Below are 19732 nucleotides of genomic sequence, written 5' to 3'. Positions count from 1 at the left end.
ATTTAAAAAAAACTTATTAATCAATTTCTGTGAACAAAACAAAAATAAAGGTCTTTGGATTTTCATGATGTTACTGTAGGGGTTGCATCACCTATAAAACAACATCCTTACAAACTTAATCTAGAGAAATTGTCTCAAGTGAGAGAAGAGATTAAGTTCATGATCGATGATGATACTATTAAATTGAGTCACAGTAGCTGGAGTTCACCTTTTGTGATGGGTTGCAAAGATTATAAACTATCATCACAGAGTCAGTGCAATAACAAAAGTGGACTTCAATCCTATACCAAGATTGGGGGAAGACTCTGTGACAATGACTATACTGAAAAATCTAGGCAAACAGAAATTATGCCCAAAATTGACTTACTAAGAGGATATTGGCAAGTTCCATTGACACATCTGAAAGGTACCAGCTTTTGTACACCGGATGGACTTCATCAATGCAAAGTCTTGCATTTGGAATGAAAAATGTATCATATTTCAATGATCAGCCAAGCTAGTTATTGACTGACTTCGTAACTGTGTGGTCATTATTGATGACGTCGAGGATGCTCAACCAAACTTTAGAAAAACGTTTTTACATTTGACAGTACTGTTTGATCAGCTATATGAAGTAGATAGGCAGGAGTCTAGAAGAACACAGCAAGCCAGGCAGCATCAAGAGATTCAGAAATCGAAGTTTCAGATGTCACCCTTCAGGACTGTGAGCAGTTTTGTTATCAATCTGACTAAAAGTGAATTCACTGAAACAAAAGTTGCCACATTGTGGGACACAGTCAAATGGCACCATCAGAAGGGAGAGGAATGGCTATTTTGCATTTTCCCATACCTAGGACAAAATGTAAAAGTTTGCAATAATTTTCATGAATTAATTTTATCTGAAGTTTACGTTGAACTTCACCATCATGTCTCTTTTGACAAATGTATTTAAAAAGGCAAAAAGTTTGAAGGACATAATTAGGAGTGCCTTTGACAATTTGAAATCTGTCAATTTGATAATTTAATAAACTTGACTCTGTCAATGACACTATTCTTACCATAAAATAATATTAAAATAACTCTTAAAGTAAAAGCAATGTAATTGATCATGTAAACATGTATAGACCGATATAAAAAAATGTGAGTGTGAATATTTCAAGTCTAATTGTTGCAGTGGTATATCCATTTCAATAACTTGTCTTTAAAGACTGTGGATTTGTACATTTCAGATGAGCAGGAATCAACTTTCAAGGAGGATTAAACAACTAATATTTTCTATAGTACTTTTAGGAGAAATATCATTACGTCTTTTTACAAGGTGATAGGAGGAGGGGATTCAAGACACTGAGACTGGGCCAAGTTAAAGGAGTTGATTGAAACAGTTTAAGAAGTTATGTCGTCTGAAAGCTTTGCTCTAAGGAATGGAAGATTAGAAGCAGGATTCACAATAATATAGACCCAGAATTGTTTTGAGATGCAGTGAAAGGCTGGAAATAGTCTTGAGTGTATCAAGAAGGATTTTTTAAAAAGGAGAAATTTTGAAATAATTGAACTGGAGTATAGGTCCACAACTGGAGCTTGACAAGGACAGAGTAGCAAAATGTGTCAGCTTGTTAATTAATGTTGCCATTCTAGATATCAGTTGTATGAATATTATTTTGTAATCTATGCTTTGTTTTGCCAATGTACTCCCATCTATTTGCTGCGCATGTCTCTTGTTCTGTGAGATTTTGCAAGCATTAGTGTGCATTTCTTGTTTTTAAAAACTGTTTTCAGAATTACAGCTTTTTATCAGGTCAGAGTAACAAGGTTACTTTAACATGTGCACCCATTAAATTAAAAATATAAAGCATAAAATGACGATATCCAAGTCTGTTTCTTTCCTCAAATACATATATTGCAGGTCAACATAGATTCAATTCAATCCATTTAATTTCCTCAGGTCAGGTTCCATAAATGATGCTTCCTTCAACTTCTCACAAAATAACCACTTGTGTGTATATTTGCAGGCAATCAGTTCATCTTTCTATTATACATAGGGCATGTCAAGGCTTATCTGAGTTGGTGATGATCCGCCACTACCAGTTCTCCTCCAGCGCTTCTCCATAGGGGTCGTTTGACCTCTGGAGACTGAAACTTGAAAGGGTTCAGAAAGATTTACAAGGATGTTGCCAGGGTTGAAGGATCTGAGCTGTAGGGAGAGGCTGAACAGGCTGGGGCTGTTTTCCCTGGAGCATCGGAGGCTGAGGGGTGACCTTATAGAGGTTTGCAAAATTATGAGGGGCATGGATAGGATAAATAGACAAAGTCTTTTCCCTGGGGTCGGGGAGTCCAGAACTAGAGGGCATAGGTTTAGGGTGAGAGGGGAAAGATATAAAAGAGACCTAAGGGGCAACTTTTTCACGTAGAGGGTGGTACATGTATGGAGTGAGCTGCCAGAGGATGTGGTGAAGGCTGGTACAATTGTAACATTTAGGAGGCATTTGGATGGGTATATGAATAGGAAGGGTTTGGAGGGATATGGGCCGGGTGCTGGCAGGTGGGACTAGATTGGGTTGGGATATCTGGTCGGCATGGATGGGTTGGACTGAAGAGTCTGTTTCCATGCTGTACATCTCTATGACTTGAAATATATATATGTACTGATTGCTTTCCCTCCCACCTGTTCTTTCATACTTCTCAGTCCCCTTTATTTCTACAACTGCATATTGATAAAAAAGAGGTAAAATAAATATCATTTTATTGGTTTATATATAAAAATGAGTTACAAACTTTTTAACCAGAAAAAGGAAATATATCTTAAAAATCTTTATAATGGCAGTAAAATCTCACATTAATATTAAACAATGAAATTTCAGTTCATTTGATAGTTGTGCGCTATTCCTCTAAGGTATTCCAAACAATCTCTTTCACCATATTCAAGAACAACGCAACGCAAACACTACCTTAACCAATATAACAACAATTTTATATAGTTTGGGTATGCTTGTTCTCTAACATTTTAAATATTGTTAAATTTTTAAAAATCAATTAACAAAAATAAATGGTTATTAAACCAAGTAAACATTACTACCCTTATTCAAAATATGCGACTTACTTGCGGTGGCGAATCGTCTTCAGTGGCCAATGGGCGGTGGCTAAGCGTCCACGGCGGATAAAGGGCAGTGGCTAATCGTCGACGGCGAATGGTCCTATCCTGTCCTTATCTTGGTGTACACAGCAACCCCTGACTTTAGAACATTTGAAAGAAGAGACTAGAAAAAAGCTTCAGTTCTATCATCACTTCCAAAAATAACTTGCTACTTGATCGCCCATTCTTCAAGTGTCTTCCAAAAACTCTCTCAAAAGCCAAAATCATCTCTGAACCTTTAATCTTATAAGCTTAAACCTATGTCACCTGGTTGTCTAACTTTGTAACAATCTTCAATACGTCTTAAGTTCTCATCAATAGAAGTAGCAGAATTTTTCCATTGGAATTCACTCTCACAATCATTGGCATACTGCAATTATAGTGTGTAAAACCCATTGATGTGCTTGTAGCAAGTCAAGATTACAATATCGTGATCTTCAAATTTCCCTTCAGATCACCTAACTTGGAAATATATAGCCATTTCTTCAACATTATTGACTTAAAATCTTGAAATTATCTGAACTTTATAGGGATTTGTCACCCTATAGACCGCATAGCATTTCACGAAATAAGCTCACTGGCACCAGCTTGAGGGCCAACTAGAGTTGAATAATATTGATAAATATCAGATTTGCCAGCTGCCTAAATCCCCTGACCGAATTTTTCAGTAGACGGGATATGGCCACAGTGGCACCTAGTGGCAATGACAGGCGACTGTTTTCATGGGAAATATTGTATAAGTATATCTAAGAATATTTAGTTTTAACTATTGATATAAAACATGTTGTGAAAGAATATGATAGTAGACATTTGTGCAGTTGTAATTATTCATACATGCATTTATGCTTCAGTGGAAAATTTGTAATATTCCATACTTATAGATTACAAGAGCAAAATATTGCAAAAGCTGGATATCTGAGACAAAAATTAGAATGCTGAAAACACTCAACAAATCTGGCCACATTAGTGTAAAGATAAACAAGGTTAAGCTTTCTAGTTAGTAATTTGACGAAGGTTTTGGTTGACATCTGAGGTTAGCCACATGCCAGTCTCAAAGCCAGTGTGCATTTAATCCGATTGATTACTTAGTTCTGAAAAAGGGGCACTGGGCCTGAAAGTTAACTCTGTTTTCTCTCCACAGATGCTGCCAGACCTGCTGAGTTTCTCTGGCAATTTCTGATTGTTTTTCTGATTTCCAACACCTACAATTCTGTGTGTTTTCTTTTGATTATTCAGTTCTGGCTGCATAATGATTGTTTGTTTATTATATGATGAAATGCGTCTACAATGTTATAATAATTTGTAGAATTTGGATTCTTTTAATATGAGAGGCTAGTGCTATGGACTATTTATATTTGGAAATCAACAGGTCCTCGAGAAAAGTGACCCAAATTTACCAGTTCCAAGAAGGTATGACTGTCATCAAGGGCTTGGGGAAGGTCCTTGGAGTGTCAGTGGAATAAGATTTCATAATTTTGGGTTCATAATAGGTAATGTTAACACATTTAAGGCCATTACTTTATCAGTACAGTACAGAAAACACCAGATTTGAACCAAAAACAGAAATTGATGGAGAAACTCAGCAGGTGTGGCAGCATTTGTGGAGAGAGAAATAAAACTAATTTTTCGACTGCAGTGACCTCATAACACCAGCATTGCGTTTAGAAGGAAATTTTAGTTTGTTTTCTAGTAGGAGTTTTTTTTAAACTTCAATTGAAGGAAAGCCAGTCAGCCTAGCAGAAGTGTCTACTCTTTGAAGCTTCCAGGTCTGGAGAGTTTGGATTGAAATAATTGGAATTGGAAAGGTTTAGGGCCTCAGTTCTTGTCAACAGGCATGGGAAGAAATAATCAAGTCGTCTCAACTAGTATGTAGGGAAGAACCAGAAAGGAGTCAATTAAATAGAAGCCTAAAGAGTTGCAATACAATTGTAATTTCTCTGAACTTCAGTCTCAGTAACAAAGTGGGAAACAAATTGTAACTTTGTTTTAATTTTAGTATTAAGATCTTTCCAGCTGTAAATATATAGTTTGAGTTGTTTGTTTTTGTGTATTAAGCTTATGTTCTACTGTTAAAGAACCTGTACAGTCTTATGAATATGTTTTGACTAATCACCATGTTAACAAACAAATAAAAATTGAATAGATGATCAATCAAAGTAAGTTTGTTTGCCCAGTAGTACCATCAGCTGGGATCATAATTTATGGTTAGGTAGCACAGAGAGTTAACACACTGTTGGATTCTGCGACATGTGACGGCTTGTATCCTAGGATCCTAAAAGAGATAGCTACAGAGATGGTAGATGCATTGGTGATAATTTTCCAAAAGTCATTAAAATCTCGAGAACACAGAACATTGAACACTACAGCGCAGAACGGGCCCTTCAGCCCTCCATGTTGCGCCGATCTGTGAACTATTCTGAGCTCATCCCCCTACACTATCCCAAAATCATCCATATGCTTATCTAAGGATTGTTTAAATCTCCCTAATGTGGCTGAGTTGACTACATTAGCAGGTAGGGCATTCCACGCCCTTACCACTCTCTGCGTAAAGAACCTGCTTCTGACATCTGTTTTCAATCAATCACCCCTCAATTTGTAGTTATGCCCCTTCGTACATGCTGATGTCATCATCCTAGAGAAAAGACTTTCACTGTCTACCCTATCTAATCCTCTGATCATCTTATATGTCTCTATCAAATCCCCCCCCTTAGCCGCCTTCTTTCCAATGAGAATACACCCAAGTCTCAGCCTTTCCTCATAAGACCTTCCCTCCAGACCAGGCAACATTCTGGTAAATCTCCTCTGCGCCTTTTCCAGATGATTGTAGAACTGCCAATGTCACTCCCCCTTCAAAAAGGGAGGAAGGCAAAAAGCAGGTCATATAAGCCAATGAGCTGATGACTGGAGAAATTGTACGACTAGCCAAGAGGAAAAGGGAAGCATACATAAGGTGTAAGTAGCTAAGAACAGATCAGGCCCTGAAGGAATATTGGAAGAGGAGGACAAGTCTTAAATTAGGAATCAAACGGGCTGAAAGGGGTCATGAAATAGCTTTAGCAAGCAGAATTAAGAAGAATCCCAAAGCATTTTATTTTTATATAAGAAGTAAGCGGGTAACTAGAGAAAGGATTGGTCTGCTAAAGGATAATGAAGGAAGGCTGTGTGTTGAACCTGAGAGAATGGGTCAGATTCTGAATGATTACTTTACATCAGTGTTCATTGTGGAGAGGAACATGATGAATCTTGAAATTAGAGATAGAAGTTTGATTAGTCTGGATCACATTGGCATAAGTAGGGAAGATATGTCAAACTAAATGTGGTCTTGAACCTGGACCTTGTCTACAAGGTACAGCAGCACAGTGGGGTAATTTTTCAGTTTGGAGCACTCGTGAAGCGGCGACACCACATTGTGCCTGATATCTTGGCAGCTGGAGGGAGGTACGACAATCTGGTGAGTTCTTTTGGTCCTGCCTTTCCTTGGTAGCACTAATCCCCTATATAAGATTCTGTTCGTCAAGATGCGGGAGTGTTTTGTTACTGTCACACGTTTTTAACTATGTAGTGTTAAAACAAGCAAGTGAATTTCTTTTGTTCACTAACAAATGTTGACTTCAGTTAGTGACTGATACCTCCTTCAACAAAGCTGTAATGCTTTAGGTAGAATTACCGCCATTTACGTTTTGATCAGGGATCTTGATCAGAATAAATTAATTGCTATAACATTGCACCTTATAAATGGTTCAGTGTCCACACTAGTCCAGATCATGAAATATTTTTGTTCTCCTTGCTGGAGCCACATTAGGGAGATTTAAACAATCCTTAGATAAGCACATGGATGATTTTGGGATAGTGTAGAGGGATGAGCTGAGAATAGTTCACAGGTCGGCGCGACATCGAAGGCCGAAGGGCCTGTTCTGCACTGTATTGTTCTATGTTCTATATATTGGGTAGGCTAGAGGTTATTAAGGTGGACAAATCCCCAGGACCGAATGGGATCTATCCAGGTTGCAGAGGGAGGTGAGAGAGAGGAAATAGCTGGGGCCCTGACAGATATCTTTGTGGCATCCTTACATACAGGTGAGGTGCCAGAGGACTGGAATGTTGCTCATGTTGTCCCCCTGTGCATTAGGGTAGTAGGGATATTCCGGGTAACTACAGACCAGTGAACCTGACGTTGGTGGTGGGAAAGTTGCTGGAGAGGGTGCTGAGGATAGAATCTATTTATATTTAGAAAAGAATGGGTTTATCAGTGATAGGCAACATGGATTTGTGTGGAGGAGATCGTGCCTTACCAACTTAATAGAGGTCTTCGAGGAAGTGACCAAGTTGATAGATGAAGGAAGGCAGTTTGATGTCATATACATGGACTTTAGTAAAGCGTTTGATAAGGTTCCCCATGGTAGACTAATGGAGAAAGTGAAGTCACGTGGTGTGCAGGGTGTTCTAGCTAGGCTGGTAATGAACTGGTTGAGCAACAGGAGACAGAGAGTAGTAGTTGAAGGGAGTTTCTCGAAATGGCAAAAGGTGACCAGTGGTGTTCCACAGGGGTCAGTATTAGGGCCACTGTTGTTTGTAATATACATAAGTGATCTGGAAGAGGGCACTGTTGGGTATGATCAGCAAGTTTGCAGATAACAGGAAGATTAGCGGAGTAGCAGAAAGCATAAGGGACTGTCAAAGAATACAGGAGGATATAGATAGACTGGAGAGTTGGGCGGAAAAGTGGCAGATGGCTTTCAATTCAGACAAATGTGAGGTGATGCATTTAGGTAAGACTAATTCTAGAGTGAATTACACAATGAACAGAAGAATCCTTGGGAAAAGGTGACGAGCAGAGAGATCTGGGAGTGCAGGTCCATTGTACCTGAATGTTGCTGCACAGGTGGATAGAGTGGTCAAGAAGGCATATAGTATACTTGCCTTCATTGGACGAGGTATTGAGTATAAGAGCTAGTAAGTTATGTTAAAATTGTACAGGACGTTGCTTTGGCCCCATTTGGAATACTATGTACAGTTTTGGTCACTACATTACCAAAAGGATGTGGATGCTTTGGAGAGGGTGCAGAGAAGATTTATGAGGATGTTGCCTGGTATGGAAGGTGCTAGCTATGAAGAGAGGTTGAGTAGGTTAGGTTTATTTTCATTAGAAAAAAGGAGGTTGAAGGGGGACCTGATTGAGGTTTACAAAATCATGAAGGGTATAGACAGGGTGGATAGAGACAAGCTTTTTCCCAGAGTGAAGGATTTCATAACGAGAGGTCACACTTTCAAGATGAGAGGTGGAAAGTTTAAGGGGGATACACGCAGCAAGTACTTCACACAGAGGGTGGTGGGCATCTGGAACGTGTTGCCAGCAGAGGTGGTAGAGGCAGGCACGGTAGATTCATTTAAGATGCGTCTGGACAGATGCATGAGTAGGTGGGGAGCAGAGGGATACAGATGCTTAGGAATTGACCAACAGGTTTAGACAGTACATTAGGATTGGCTCAGGCTTGGAGGGCCGAAGGACCTGTTCCTGGGCTGTAAATTTTCTTTGGTTTTGTTCTTTGTTCTTTATCTATTGTTTCAAAAGAACTGCAATCTATTAAGAAAGTAATTGAACATTTGGAAAATCATAATCTAGTTGAGCAGAATCAGCATGGCATCATGAAAGGGAAATCAGTTTGACTAATTTATTAGCGTATTTTCAGAAGCCTCAGCCAGAGTGGATATAGGAGAACCAGTAGATGAGTTCTGTTTGGAGTTCCAAAAGGCATTCAACAAAATAACTCACAAAAGGTTAAGTCATAACATAAGAGTCTACAGTGTTGGAGGTGATACATTGGCATAGATAGATAATTGGCTAATGGGCAGGAATCCTTTTCAGACTGGCGACTTGTGACCAGTGGGGTTCCACAGGAATCTGTGTTGCAACCACAACTATTTACAATATATATTAATGACTAAGAGGAAGGAAGTGAATGTACTGTAGCCAATTTGCAAACAATAAAAATACAGGGAAAGGTCAGCAGCAAGAGGGATACAAATAGTTTACAGAGAGGTATTGATAGATGAAGTAAGTGGGCAAAATGTTGGCAAATGCAATATAATGTGGGTAAATATCATTTTGGAAGAGAGAACAAAAAAAACAGAATATTATTTAAATAGAGAGAAACAGCAAAAAGCAGCAACACAAAGAGACTTGAAGCTTAACTCACAGGTGCAGCAGGTAATCAGGAAGGCTAATGGAAGGTTGGTCCTTATTTCAAGGTGGTTGGAGTGTTGGAGTATAAGAGTAGGCGAGTCTTATTGCAACTATGTAAGGTGCTGGTGAGGCCACATCAGGAGTACTGAGCAGTTTTGATCCTGTTATTTAAGGAAAGATATCATTTCATTAGAGTCTGTTCAAAGAAGTTCTCCAGGATGAAAGTATGGAGGGTTTTCTTATGAGCAAAGATTAAACAAATTGGGCTCTATCTAGGAGAATGAGAAGATTCTTAAGGGGCATGTCTGGGTAAAAACTGAGAGGATATCTCCCCTCATGGGAGAGTCAAGGTCCAGAGGGCATAGTCTCACAATACAGGGACACCAATTTAAGACTGAGATGAGCAGGATTTTTTTTTCTCTGAGGGTTGAGAGTCTTTGGAACTCCTTGCCAAAGAGGGCTGACTGCTTGTGTACATTTAAGGCTGAGATAGATAAGAGTCTCGATCAGTCAGAGAATTAAGAGTTGTGAGAAATATATGAAAGTGAGCAGGAGCAATGTCGGATGTGCAAGTGTGTGTGCGAGAGACTGAGTGTGTGTGTGTGTGAGAGAGAGAGACACACACACACAGAGCAATGCCAGACCAGCCATAATCCTGTTGAATCGAAGAGCAGGCTCACTGAGCTGAATGACCTATCCCTTTTCCTATTTCTTATGGTCTTGCTGCCAACTGTTAAGAATGCTTAAAAATCCATTCAGAATGCATCCACTTGGTCAGTATTGGCTGGAGTAAGCATTGCACAACCCTTGAAGAAGATTCTGTAGACTGGAAATATTAACTCTGTTTTCTTTCTACAAATTGCATGCAATTCTGGTCTCCTTCCTATTGGAAGGATGTTATGAAACTTGAAAGAGTTCAGAAAAGATTTACAAGGATGTTGCCACGGTTGGAGGACTTGAGCTATAAGGAGAGGCTGAACAGGCTGGGGCTGTTTTCACTGGAGCTTTGGAGGCTGAGGGGTGACCTTATAGAGGTTTATAAAATCATGAGGGGCATGGATAGGATAAATAGACAAAGTCTTTTCCTAGGGGCGGGGGAGTCCAGAACTAGAGGGCATAGGTTTAGGGTGAGGGGGGAAAGATATAAAAGAGACCTAAGGGGCAACTTTTTCATGCAGAGGATGGTGCATGTATGGAATGAGCTGCCAGAGGAAGTGGTGGAGGCTGGTACAATTGCAGCATTTTAAAGGCACCTGGGTAAGTATATGAATAGGAAGGGTTTGGAGGGATATGGGCCGGGTGCTGGCAGGTGGGACTAGATTGGGTTGGGATATCTGGTCAGCATGGACAAGTTGGACCGAAGGGTCTATTTCCATGCTGCACATCTCTATGACTCTAAATGCTGCCAAACCTGCTGAGTTTCTGTGGCAATATCTGCTTTTGTGTGTTTTGGATTTCCAGCACCTGCAATTTTTTTTTAAATAATCTTAATCTCTTCGCCTCACTCCACTCACTCCAGCCTGTTTCAGTGAAAGGAATGCCAGAAGCAAAAGCAGGCATACCTAAAAATAGGGTAGCAGCATGACAAAGCTACAAGACAGGACTACTTATATAACTAACATGCAATAGGCAATAATAAGTGACTCTACAGCCAATAGATCAGATCTGCATTCTGTTATTCCTGTCACTTATAGTCATGAATGGTGGTGGACAAGTGAAAAACTCAGAACACCCAGCAAATATTCCCCCATCCTTATTAAAGGGGAAGCCCAGCATATCAGTGCCAAAGTCAAGACTGAAGAATTTGCAGCTATATTTACATAGAAGTACCAAGTCTATGCCTTTGTTCGTCCAATGCGCACCATGTCAAGAAATGACTTCAAACACTTCATATAGCAAACACTGCATATAGCCAAAACTAACAGCTTTGTCAATAATACTGAAAACTTATGCTGCAGAGCTAGCTGCACTCCTAACAATGTGGAAAACTACCCAAGTATGTATTACCTGGCCAGTTTCCACCCCATCAGTCTATTCATGACCATCAGCAAAATGGTAGAGGGCATGTCGATGGTGCTTTCAAGTAGCACTTAGGCAGCAATAGCATGCTTTCTAATGTTCAATTTAGGTTGCACAAAGGTCATTCAGTACATGACCACATTACAGCCTTGGTCTAAACACCAGCATTTACCAGTCTGTATCATCAGGAAGCCCTAGCAAAACTGAAGTCAACAGGAATAAGAGGGAAAAATCTCCACTGGTTCGAATCAGACCTGACACAAAGATGGTGATTGTGATTATTGGAGATTGGTCATTTCATCTCCATAACAATTCTGCTGTAGTTCCTCAGAGTACAGTCCTAGGTCCAACCATCGTCAGCTCCATCAATAAATTACCTCTATCATCAGGTCGGAAATGGAGTTGGTCCTTGATATTTGCACAATTTTCAGCAACACTCCCAACTCCTTAAATATGAAGCAGTCCGTGTTGATATACAGCAAAACCTGGGTAACGTTCAGTCTTGGAATGATAAGTGGAAAGTAACACACGGGTCAGACAATGACCATCTCCAATGAGAAAATCTAAACATCTCCTTTTAGCATTCCATGGCATTACCATCAATGAATTTCCATCATGAACAAAATACTATGGCTACAAGAGCAAGTCAAAGGCTGGGAGTTCTGCAATGAGTAACTTACCACCTGTCTCCCCAAAGTCTGTCTACCATCTGCAAGGTACAAGTCCTGAATGTGATGGAATCCTCTCCACTTTTCTGGATGACAACAACACTCATTGTCCACACCATCCAGGACAAAGCAATTGGCTTGTTTGGCACCACATCCACTCCCTGCAACATTGATTTTCTTCACCATCAACAAGAGTAACAGCATTATTCTGATGTAAACTGAGATTTACATTGTTAATATAATTTATTGTAATTTTGGATTTTTGTTTTTTGAATTAGCAGCCTATGCATTTTCTGTGTCTGAAGTTGATTATTTCCTTCTAAGTATTTCTGTAGCTGTGGTGATTTATCTTTAAAAGTTTTTAAAGCATGGTATTAGATTCAATAGGCTTTTGTACACACTGATTATTTTGTGATCCAAAAGCTAGATAATGAGGACCTCAACATTTGCTAGGTTTAATATAGCTCCAGAACTCTCTAAGGGATAAACCCATAGCTTGGAGAGAGGGTTTTAGATTTGCTACGAGTTTTAAAGCAGTCCCAGGTAGACTGTGGATTAGTATGGCTGTATAGACCAATGTTTCTAAGCTGGAGAGGATATACTGACCTATCTTAAGAGTGAAGAGTTAGTATTAGACCCAGACACAAATGTTGTGATAAAACTCTGACAAGATTCCTTAAAGCTCAGTATATTTAAGCTCAGATGCACAATAGCTCCAGAAAGAAGCAACCTATAGTCTAGTCTATAGATTGAAGTGGCAAGTGTCTTAAACCCACCAAGGTGTTAGATACAAAGATTCTGGTGTGAATATTGTATAAGTGGTGATTTATGTCTTATACTGGTATGTGTTTTGAGCGCTATACAAAAGCTGTTTTGGTTTTAATTTACAAAGCAGCATTCTGGGATTAATGGGATTATACTTTTTTTCTGTATGTTTGAAAACTTGAAATTTGGATGATAAGTAGATAGCATGGTTTAATTTAACATTATGTCTTTTGTTAATAAAATACTGTTTTATTGTTGAAGCAAAATCTCTAGCAGTCATGCTTATATTTCTGTAAGAGACATTTTTGTTAAAACCAAAACAAATCAAAAGTTAATGTATCAATCCAGATTTCAATCTGCGATCTGACCTGTCAAATAATATCAGCTGAGATTATAAAGATATGTACCATGTACAAATGCTTGAGAGTGCCAGCACCTGCAAGTTTCCCTCCAAACCACACCATGCTGACTTTGAACTATATTATTGTTTCTTCACTGTTGCTCAGTCAAAATGCTGGAACACACGCTTTAATTATACTGTGAAAGTGGCTACACCATATGGACTGCAGCTATTTAGGACGTCAGCTCATCACCATCTTCTCCAGGGCAGTTCGGGACAGTCAATAAATGCTGGTCTAGCTGGCAATATCCACATCCTGTGAACAAGCTTTTAAAAACTAATGCACAATGTAGGAGTGTGATGAAGTAATTGCTCCTATCCTGGCGTAGTGCAGCTCCAACAAGCTCAACATAATCCAGGACAAACCTCAGTTGGCATTCTGTCCACCACAGAATATGGCAGTGGTATGCACCATCTACAAGAAGCACTGCAGTAATTCACTAAAGCTCCTTCAACAGCACATTCCAAACCATGGCCTGTATCATTGAGAAAGGGTAGGACAACTGATGCTGTCAAAATCAAAACATTAGTCAAGATTCTGGAACTCCCTTTCTTACAGTTCTGTAGGTATGTCTACCTTATATTGACTGCAGCAGTTCAAGAAGGCAGCTCACTATCACCTTCTCAAGGGTAATTAGGGGTGTGCATTTAATACTGGCCCAACCAGTCGCACCAACAACTACATGGAAGACTAATAAAAGAAATTCCTCTACCCCTAAAATAATTTTAACGTGTAATTAGTTTCAGAAATAAATTGTTCTACATGTCAGAATACATGCACTTGCATCACAAGGACCTACTATTGCAAATGTTTGCTTGTCTTTCTCAGCAGTGGTAACTGTCTCGAGAAGAAACACTCTGATGAGAAAGAAATTGAATGTCAAGCAAGCGTCTCCAGGAAAACTTAAACCCGACAACATTTGCATGTATTAAGTTGTGTTCAAATGTCTACACACATCACAATTGTTTTTTGAGAGGAAACTTCAACAGAAAACGTAAAAGATATTGTAGTGACCACTCTACTATAGACATTATGACATAGAGTTTCTTCCAGGAGCAAATTCAGCAGAATGCTCTAATTTTTGCCAAAGCAAAGTTTTGCTGCAGTTTACTTACAAAGCTATCAACAATAAATCCAACTGTAAAATCTGTCAGGAATCTACAGAGTCAAGTATTGTAATCAATCATCATTGATTGCAACTGGAACGGCATTCTTTCAGAGGCATGGAGTTTGCCAAGAAATTAGCCATTCTTCAACAGATTGATTAAATGTTCTTAATCTTTCTTTTAATAGGCTTCAGTTGACCACTGGTTACTGCTGTCTTCAATTAACTAATTACAGAGCAAGACACACTGCTTGATTTCACTACCAGTAACGGGTCTTATGTACTAGGATCAGTTTGACTGATTGACTTTTAAAGCAATTGCAACAGAATAAGTTAACCTTGTCATCCTTGAGTTGATGCATGTTACTGAATCTGAGAAAATGTGATGAACCTCCTAAGTCCTGAATAAGTACTGGTGGCAGAAACTTATCATACAAACCTGGAGCCAGGACCAGTTTTATGGGCTGGAACTGTTTCAAGTAAACAGTTGAACCAGCTTAAAACATTATCAAGTCAAATGTTATGGGGCGATAAGGCAGTAGCAATTCACTGTGCTTAAAATTCCATAATCTCATATCAACAGCTTTTTTATATACCATCCTTAACAGAACAAAATGTCCCATGGCATTGCAGGGTGGCATTATAAAGCAAAGAAAGACACCAAACCTCTTACAATAGCTGTTGGGTGACATGACCAATATGAATTACAAGTAGGAGTAGGCTCTTTGGCCGTTCTCGCCTATACTCTTAACTAAACTCCACAATTCCTCCACAACCCCTCACTCCCTTTCTTGCCAAACATTTATCTACATCTGCCATAGAAGTATTCAAAGACTCTGCTTTCACCACCTCTTCATGAAGAGCATTCCAACAACTCTTGACAGTGAGAGTCATAGAGATGTACAGCACGGAAATAGACCCTTTGGTTCAGCTTGCCCATGCTGACCAGCTATCCTAAATTTAACCTGGTCCCATTTGCCAGCACCTGGCCCATATCACTCTAAACCCTTCCTGTTGATATACCCATCCAAATGTCTTTGAAATATTGTAATTGTACTAGCCTCCACCACTTCCTCTGGCAGCTCATTCCATATACTCATCACCCTCTGGAAGAGAAAGTAGTCCCTTAAGGCCCACTTTAAATCTTTCCCCTCTCATCCTAAACCTCTGCCCTCTAGTTCTGGACTCTCCATCCCCAGGGGAAATACCTTGTCTATTTATCCTATCCATGACCCTCATAATTTCATAAACCAGTTCCAGCCCATAAACCTCTCAGCCTCCGACACTGCAGGGAAAACAGCCCCAGCCTATTCTGCCTCTCCCTATCGCTCAAATCCCCCAAACCTGTCAGCATCCATGTAAATTTTTTCTGAACTCTTTTAAATTTCACAACATCCTTCCAATAAGAAGGAGACCAGAATTGCAAACAGTATTCCAAATGTGGCCTAATTTTTTTCTCATCTCTGTCTTAAATGGTGATTTTTTTACTTTTGAACTCCTACTTTAGATTAGATTACTTACAGTATAGAAACAGGCCCTTCGACCCAACAAGTCCACACTGCCCCGCCGAAGCGAAATCCACCCATACCCCTGCACCTAACACTACAGGCAATTTAGCATGGCCAATTCACCTGACCTGCACATCTTTGGACTGTGGGAGGAAAACGGAGCACCCGGAGGAAACCCACGCAGTCACAGGGAGAATGTGCAAACTCCACACAGTCAGTCGCCTGAGGCAGGAATTGAACCCAGGTCTCTGGTCCTGTGAGGCAGCAGTGCTAACCTACTTCTAGATTCTTCCTTGAAAGGAAAAATTTATTTTACATCCATTGCATCAAGCCCATTCAGGATCCTGGATGCTTCAATCCAGTCAACTCTTCGTTTTCTAAATTTCAGTATTCACAAGATTTGAAAAATGACCAAAAGAAGGACAGTGTGATGGTGTAGAGAGGTGTCTGGGGGATTTCCAGAGGCTGGGACCTCTACAACTGAAGGCAGAGAAACCAGTGGCTGAACAATTATGATTGGGAATGCAACAACAGGACAGAATTAGAGGATGGCACGTACACCTGAGGGTTATGGCATTGAAGGAGGTTGCAGAGATGGGACAGGAAAGGCAACAAAAATCAAAGATGGAAATTATGTGGAAATTCCAGGCCTCAAGTGAATAATACAGTTAACTATGAAGTACTTGATGATATAGAATGTGTTCAACCAAATATGCTGTGAGATTTCATGCAGGTTTCTTAAAGCATTGACAATTTTATAATCCAAGTAGCTTTGACCTAATGAGATTGATACAAAATTTAAAGTACTGTCATTGGTACTCAGTTGACAAACTTTGGAATTAATTTTAGAAGATAAGGTAATGTACAGTATTTTTTTGCAAACTTATAAATTTGACTCAAACTTTATTCCTTCCCAGAACAATCCAAGACCTATGAATTACCAGTTCCAACAGAATCTAGATTATTACAGGACACGTGGTGCAGAAATTGTGAATAAGACACGGTAGGATTTAGATATATTGTTACTCTTGTTATGTGTACCAAGTTTTTTTAATGCACTTTGAATATCATGATTAAGTGTGTCAGTCCTTTCTTAAAAAAAAGCATTAAGATTTATGCCATTGTGGTCTGTTTTTTCCATGAAATGAGATTATAGCTGAACTTGTACATTAACTTCCCTTTCTCCCTCTAAGAATATGTTGATTTTTGCCATGAATATATTTAACTGAGCACCCACAACTCTTGGATGGAACACCAATCCTAAACTCTCCAGCCAGGGAAATACTCTGTCAGCATCCATATTGTCAAGCTTTATGTATTTCCATCAGACTTTCTCGAATTCTTGTAAACTCCAGAGAAGATAGATACATTCTACTTCATCACCCCTTATCAGACAGCCGCCTTCTCCCAGGACTCCATCTAGTAAATATTCATTGCACCCACTCTAAAGCAATGCTTCTTTACATAAGCAAATCAAAATTGTATACAACATTTCAGATGTGGTCTCACCAAAGCTCTACATAATTGCGGCAAACATTTTTAGTTATACTGTAAACTTCTTGAAGACAAGGCTACCATTTGCTTTCCCAGTAGCTAATAGAACCTGTAGTTCGTTTACTGTATTTGTTCACCGAGTTACAATCCTTGTAGGGAATATTAAACAAATCAACCAAATTTACTAAATGAAGAAGTTGCCAACAAAATTTCACTTTTTACATTTTGTAACATTTAACATGAATTAACAAGCAACAGACAGTTCAAAAGACATTGCATATAGCACTTTAAATAGCCAATATAATAAAGATCTATCTAACAAACCACAAGCACCCACCTCTCCCTTACTCCCATATGCAAACAAATTTAAGTCCAATGTTTTTGGACTTGTTTTTCACTTTTTCACTTAATTGAATTGGCCCTCAGGTAACATTCTCTAGTACCATAAGCTTATGTTCAAAGTCCTCAGATATAGTTGGCACTGATAAAGCCTATAAATGTTCACTGTTTTGGGTCAGGCCATACTCTGATACCGTAGCTTTCCAGAGTTCCTTTCCAGCCAAGCAATCAACATTATCTGGTTTACAATCTGGGTCTCTGATGAAAATGTCTAAAGTATTCATACTGCTTTTAATATTTTGTTCTTTTTAGTTTGCTCATACATCACTTCCCCAAGAGTTTCTGAAAGTATCTTTTTCTTCTTACTACTCAATAGAAAACTGACCATTTCAAAATGAACCTTACTGACTTCCCTTGACACGAACTCTGTGTACCTTCTCCTGAGTCTGCTTTTACTCTGTGCTTTCAGCTGTATGCAGATTGCTTTCTTCTCCAGCTTTTCCTTGTCTCTGGTCCCACAGCTTCTGTAACTTAATTTCCTTTTTGCTGGCGCTACTTTCAAAGTACACTATTCTCCAGGACAGAAAATTCCAAAGATTGACAACTCACTGAGAAGAAGAAACTGACTGCTTATCTCTGTCTTAAGTGGGCGACGTGTATTTTGGAGCTCTGCTTCTCCATTCTACATTTCTTCTAATAGGGAAACCACCCTATTAACATTCAGCCTGTTAAGGTCACTCAGAATCTTGCATGTTTCAGTAAGATCACCTCCTCTTCTTCTTCTTCTTTAAAATCACCAGGAGTATAGGCTCAACTTGCTCAGTATTTCCTCATACGACAACATCTTAATTCCAGGATTCAGCCTAGTGTATCATCTCTGAACGTTTTGTCAATGCAAGTATATTCCGTATATACTAAGGATTTTCAGACTATATGTAGTACCACACGTCTGGTTTTCTCAATACTGTGTACAACTGAAACAAAATTTCCCCAATGCAGTAAAATTCTCTTTCTTAATTATTTACTATGTCTGCATGCCATTATTCTGTGATTCATTTGCTCACTCTACAGTCTATCCCCATTTTAATAGAATTCTTCTTCTCTGTTCTCCCTGTCAAAGTGGGCAGAATTGCATTTTTCCAATGTTTTTGCCTGCTTAATTCACCAGTCTACATTCCTTTATATACATTTTGTATCATCCTCTCAAATTTGTATTTCTATCTATCAGGAATATCAGGAAATTTGGCTGTAACACACCAGCTCCCTTCATCCGAGTTATAATATAATGAAGTAATTCCCTGCATTAACCTGTGTGAAACTACTAATTACAGTTTGTCAACCTGAAAATGACCCATTTATTTCAACCCCCTGTTTCCTGTTACTTACCCCATTCTCTATCCATGCTCATATATTCACTTTAATTTGTTAGGTAATCTGTTGGATAACTTTGTAAAATCCAAATACTCTACATCTGTTGTTTTCCCTTTTTTTTCTCACTTATGTCCTCAAAGAACTCAGATAACTTTGTGAAACATTGTTTCCCTTTCAGGAAATCATGTTGATTCTACTGAGTTTTTGTATTGATTTTCTAAATGTCCTGCAACTAACTTCTTAAAGGGTTCTAGCATTTTCCCAATAATAGATGCTAGGCTAACTGGCCTATAGTTTGTGCTTATTGTTTCCTACTTTGTTGAATATAGGTGTTAAATTTGGGTTTTGCCAATCTACCAAAACCTTTCCAGAATACAGATCATTTTGGAAGATTGCACCTAATGCACCTTGCATCACTACAGCCACTTGCTTTAAGACCGAGGATATAAGCCATCGGGGCCAGGGCACCCATCAGCCTTTATTCCCATAAATTCTCCAAATACTGTTCCCTGTAGTAATTGCATTTAATTTAAGTTCATACATGCCTTTTACTTCTTAATTTTCTACTATTCTTGAGATACTTTGTGTCTTTTACCATGAAGACTGATATAAAATACTTGTTCAAAACTGCTGCAATTTCTTTGCTTGCCATTATTAATCCCCCAGTCTCATCCTCTAAAGAACTATCCCTTTTTATGTAGTTGTAGTTTATACTTCCTATTTCATGCACTTTAATGTTCATACTTTATTTTTTCTTCCTCGATTGTTT

General features: G+C 39.0%; 1 protein-coding gene across 10 annotated transcripts in view; it reads left to right on the top strand.

Annotated features, from left to right (window-relative positions):
• The window catches only part of tbc1d5 (TBC1 domain family, member 5), a 511825-nt gene that overhangs the window by 391947 nt on the left and 100146 nt on the right, over window positions 1–19732 (top strand). For all 10 annotated transcript variants that reach the window (XM_072575721.1, XM_072575720.1, XM_072575718.1 and 7 more), the window contains one exon: window positions 16677–16762. In XM_072575721.1, coding sequence (XP_072431822.1) covers window positions 16677–16762 — 86 coding nt within the window. The remainder of the gene's footprint in view (window positions 1–16676; window positions 16763–19732) is intronic.

This window comes from Chiloscyllium punctatum, chromosome 8, assembly GCF_047496795.1.
Source record: "Chiloscyllium punctatum isolate Juve2018m chromosome 8, sChiPun1.3, whole genome shotgun sequence".
Lineage (NCBI taxonomy): Eukaryota > Metazoa > Chordata > Chondrichthyes > Orectolobiformes > Hemiscylliidae > Chiloscyllium > Chiloscyllium punctatum.
This window is presented reverse-complemented; position numbering and strand designations above follow the sequence as displayed.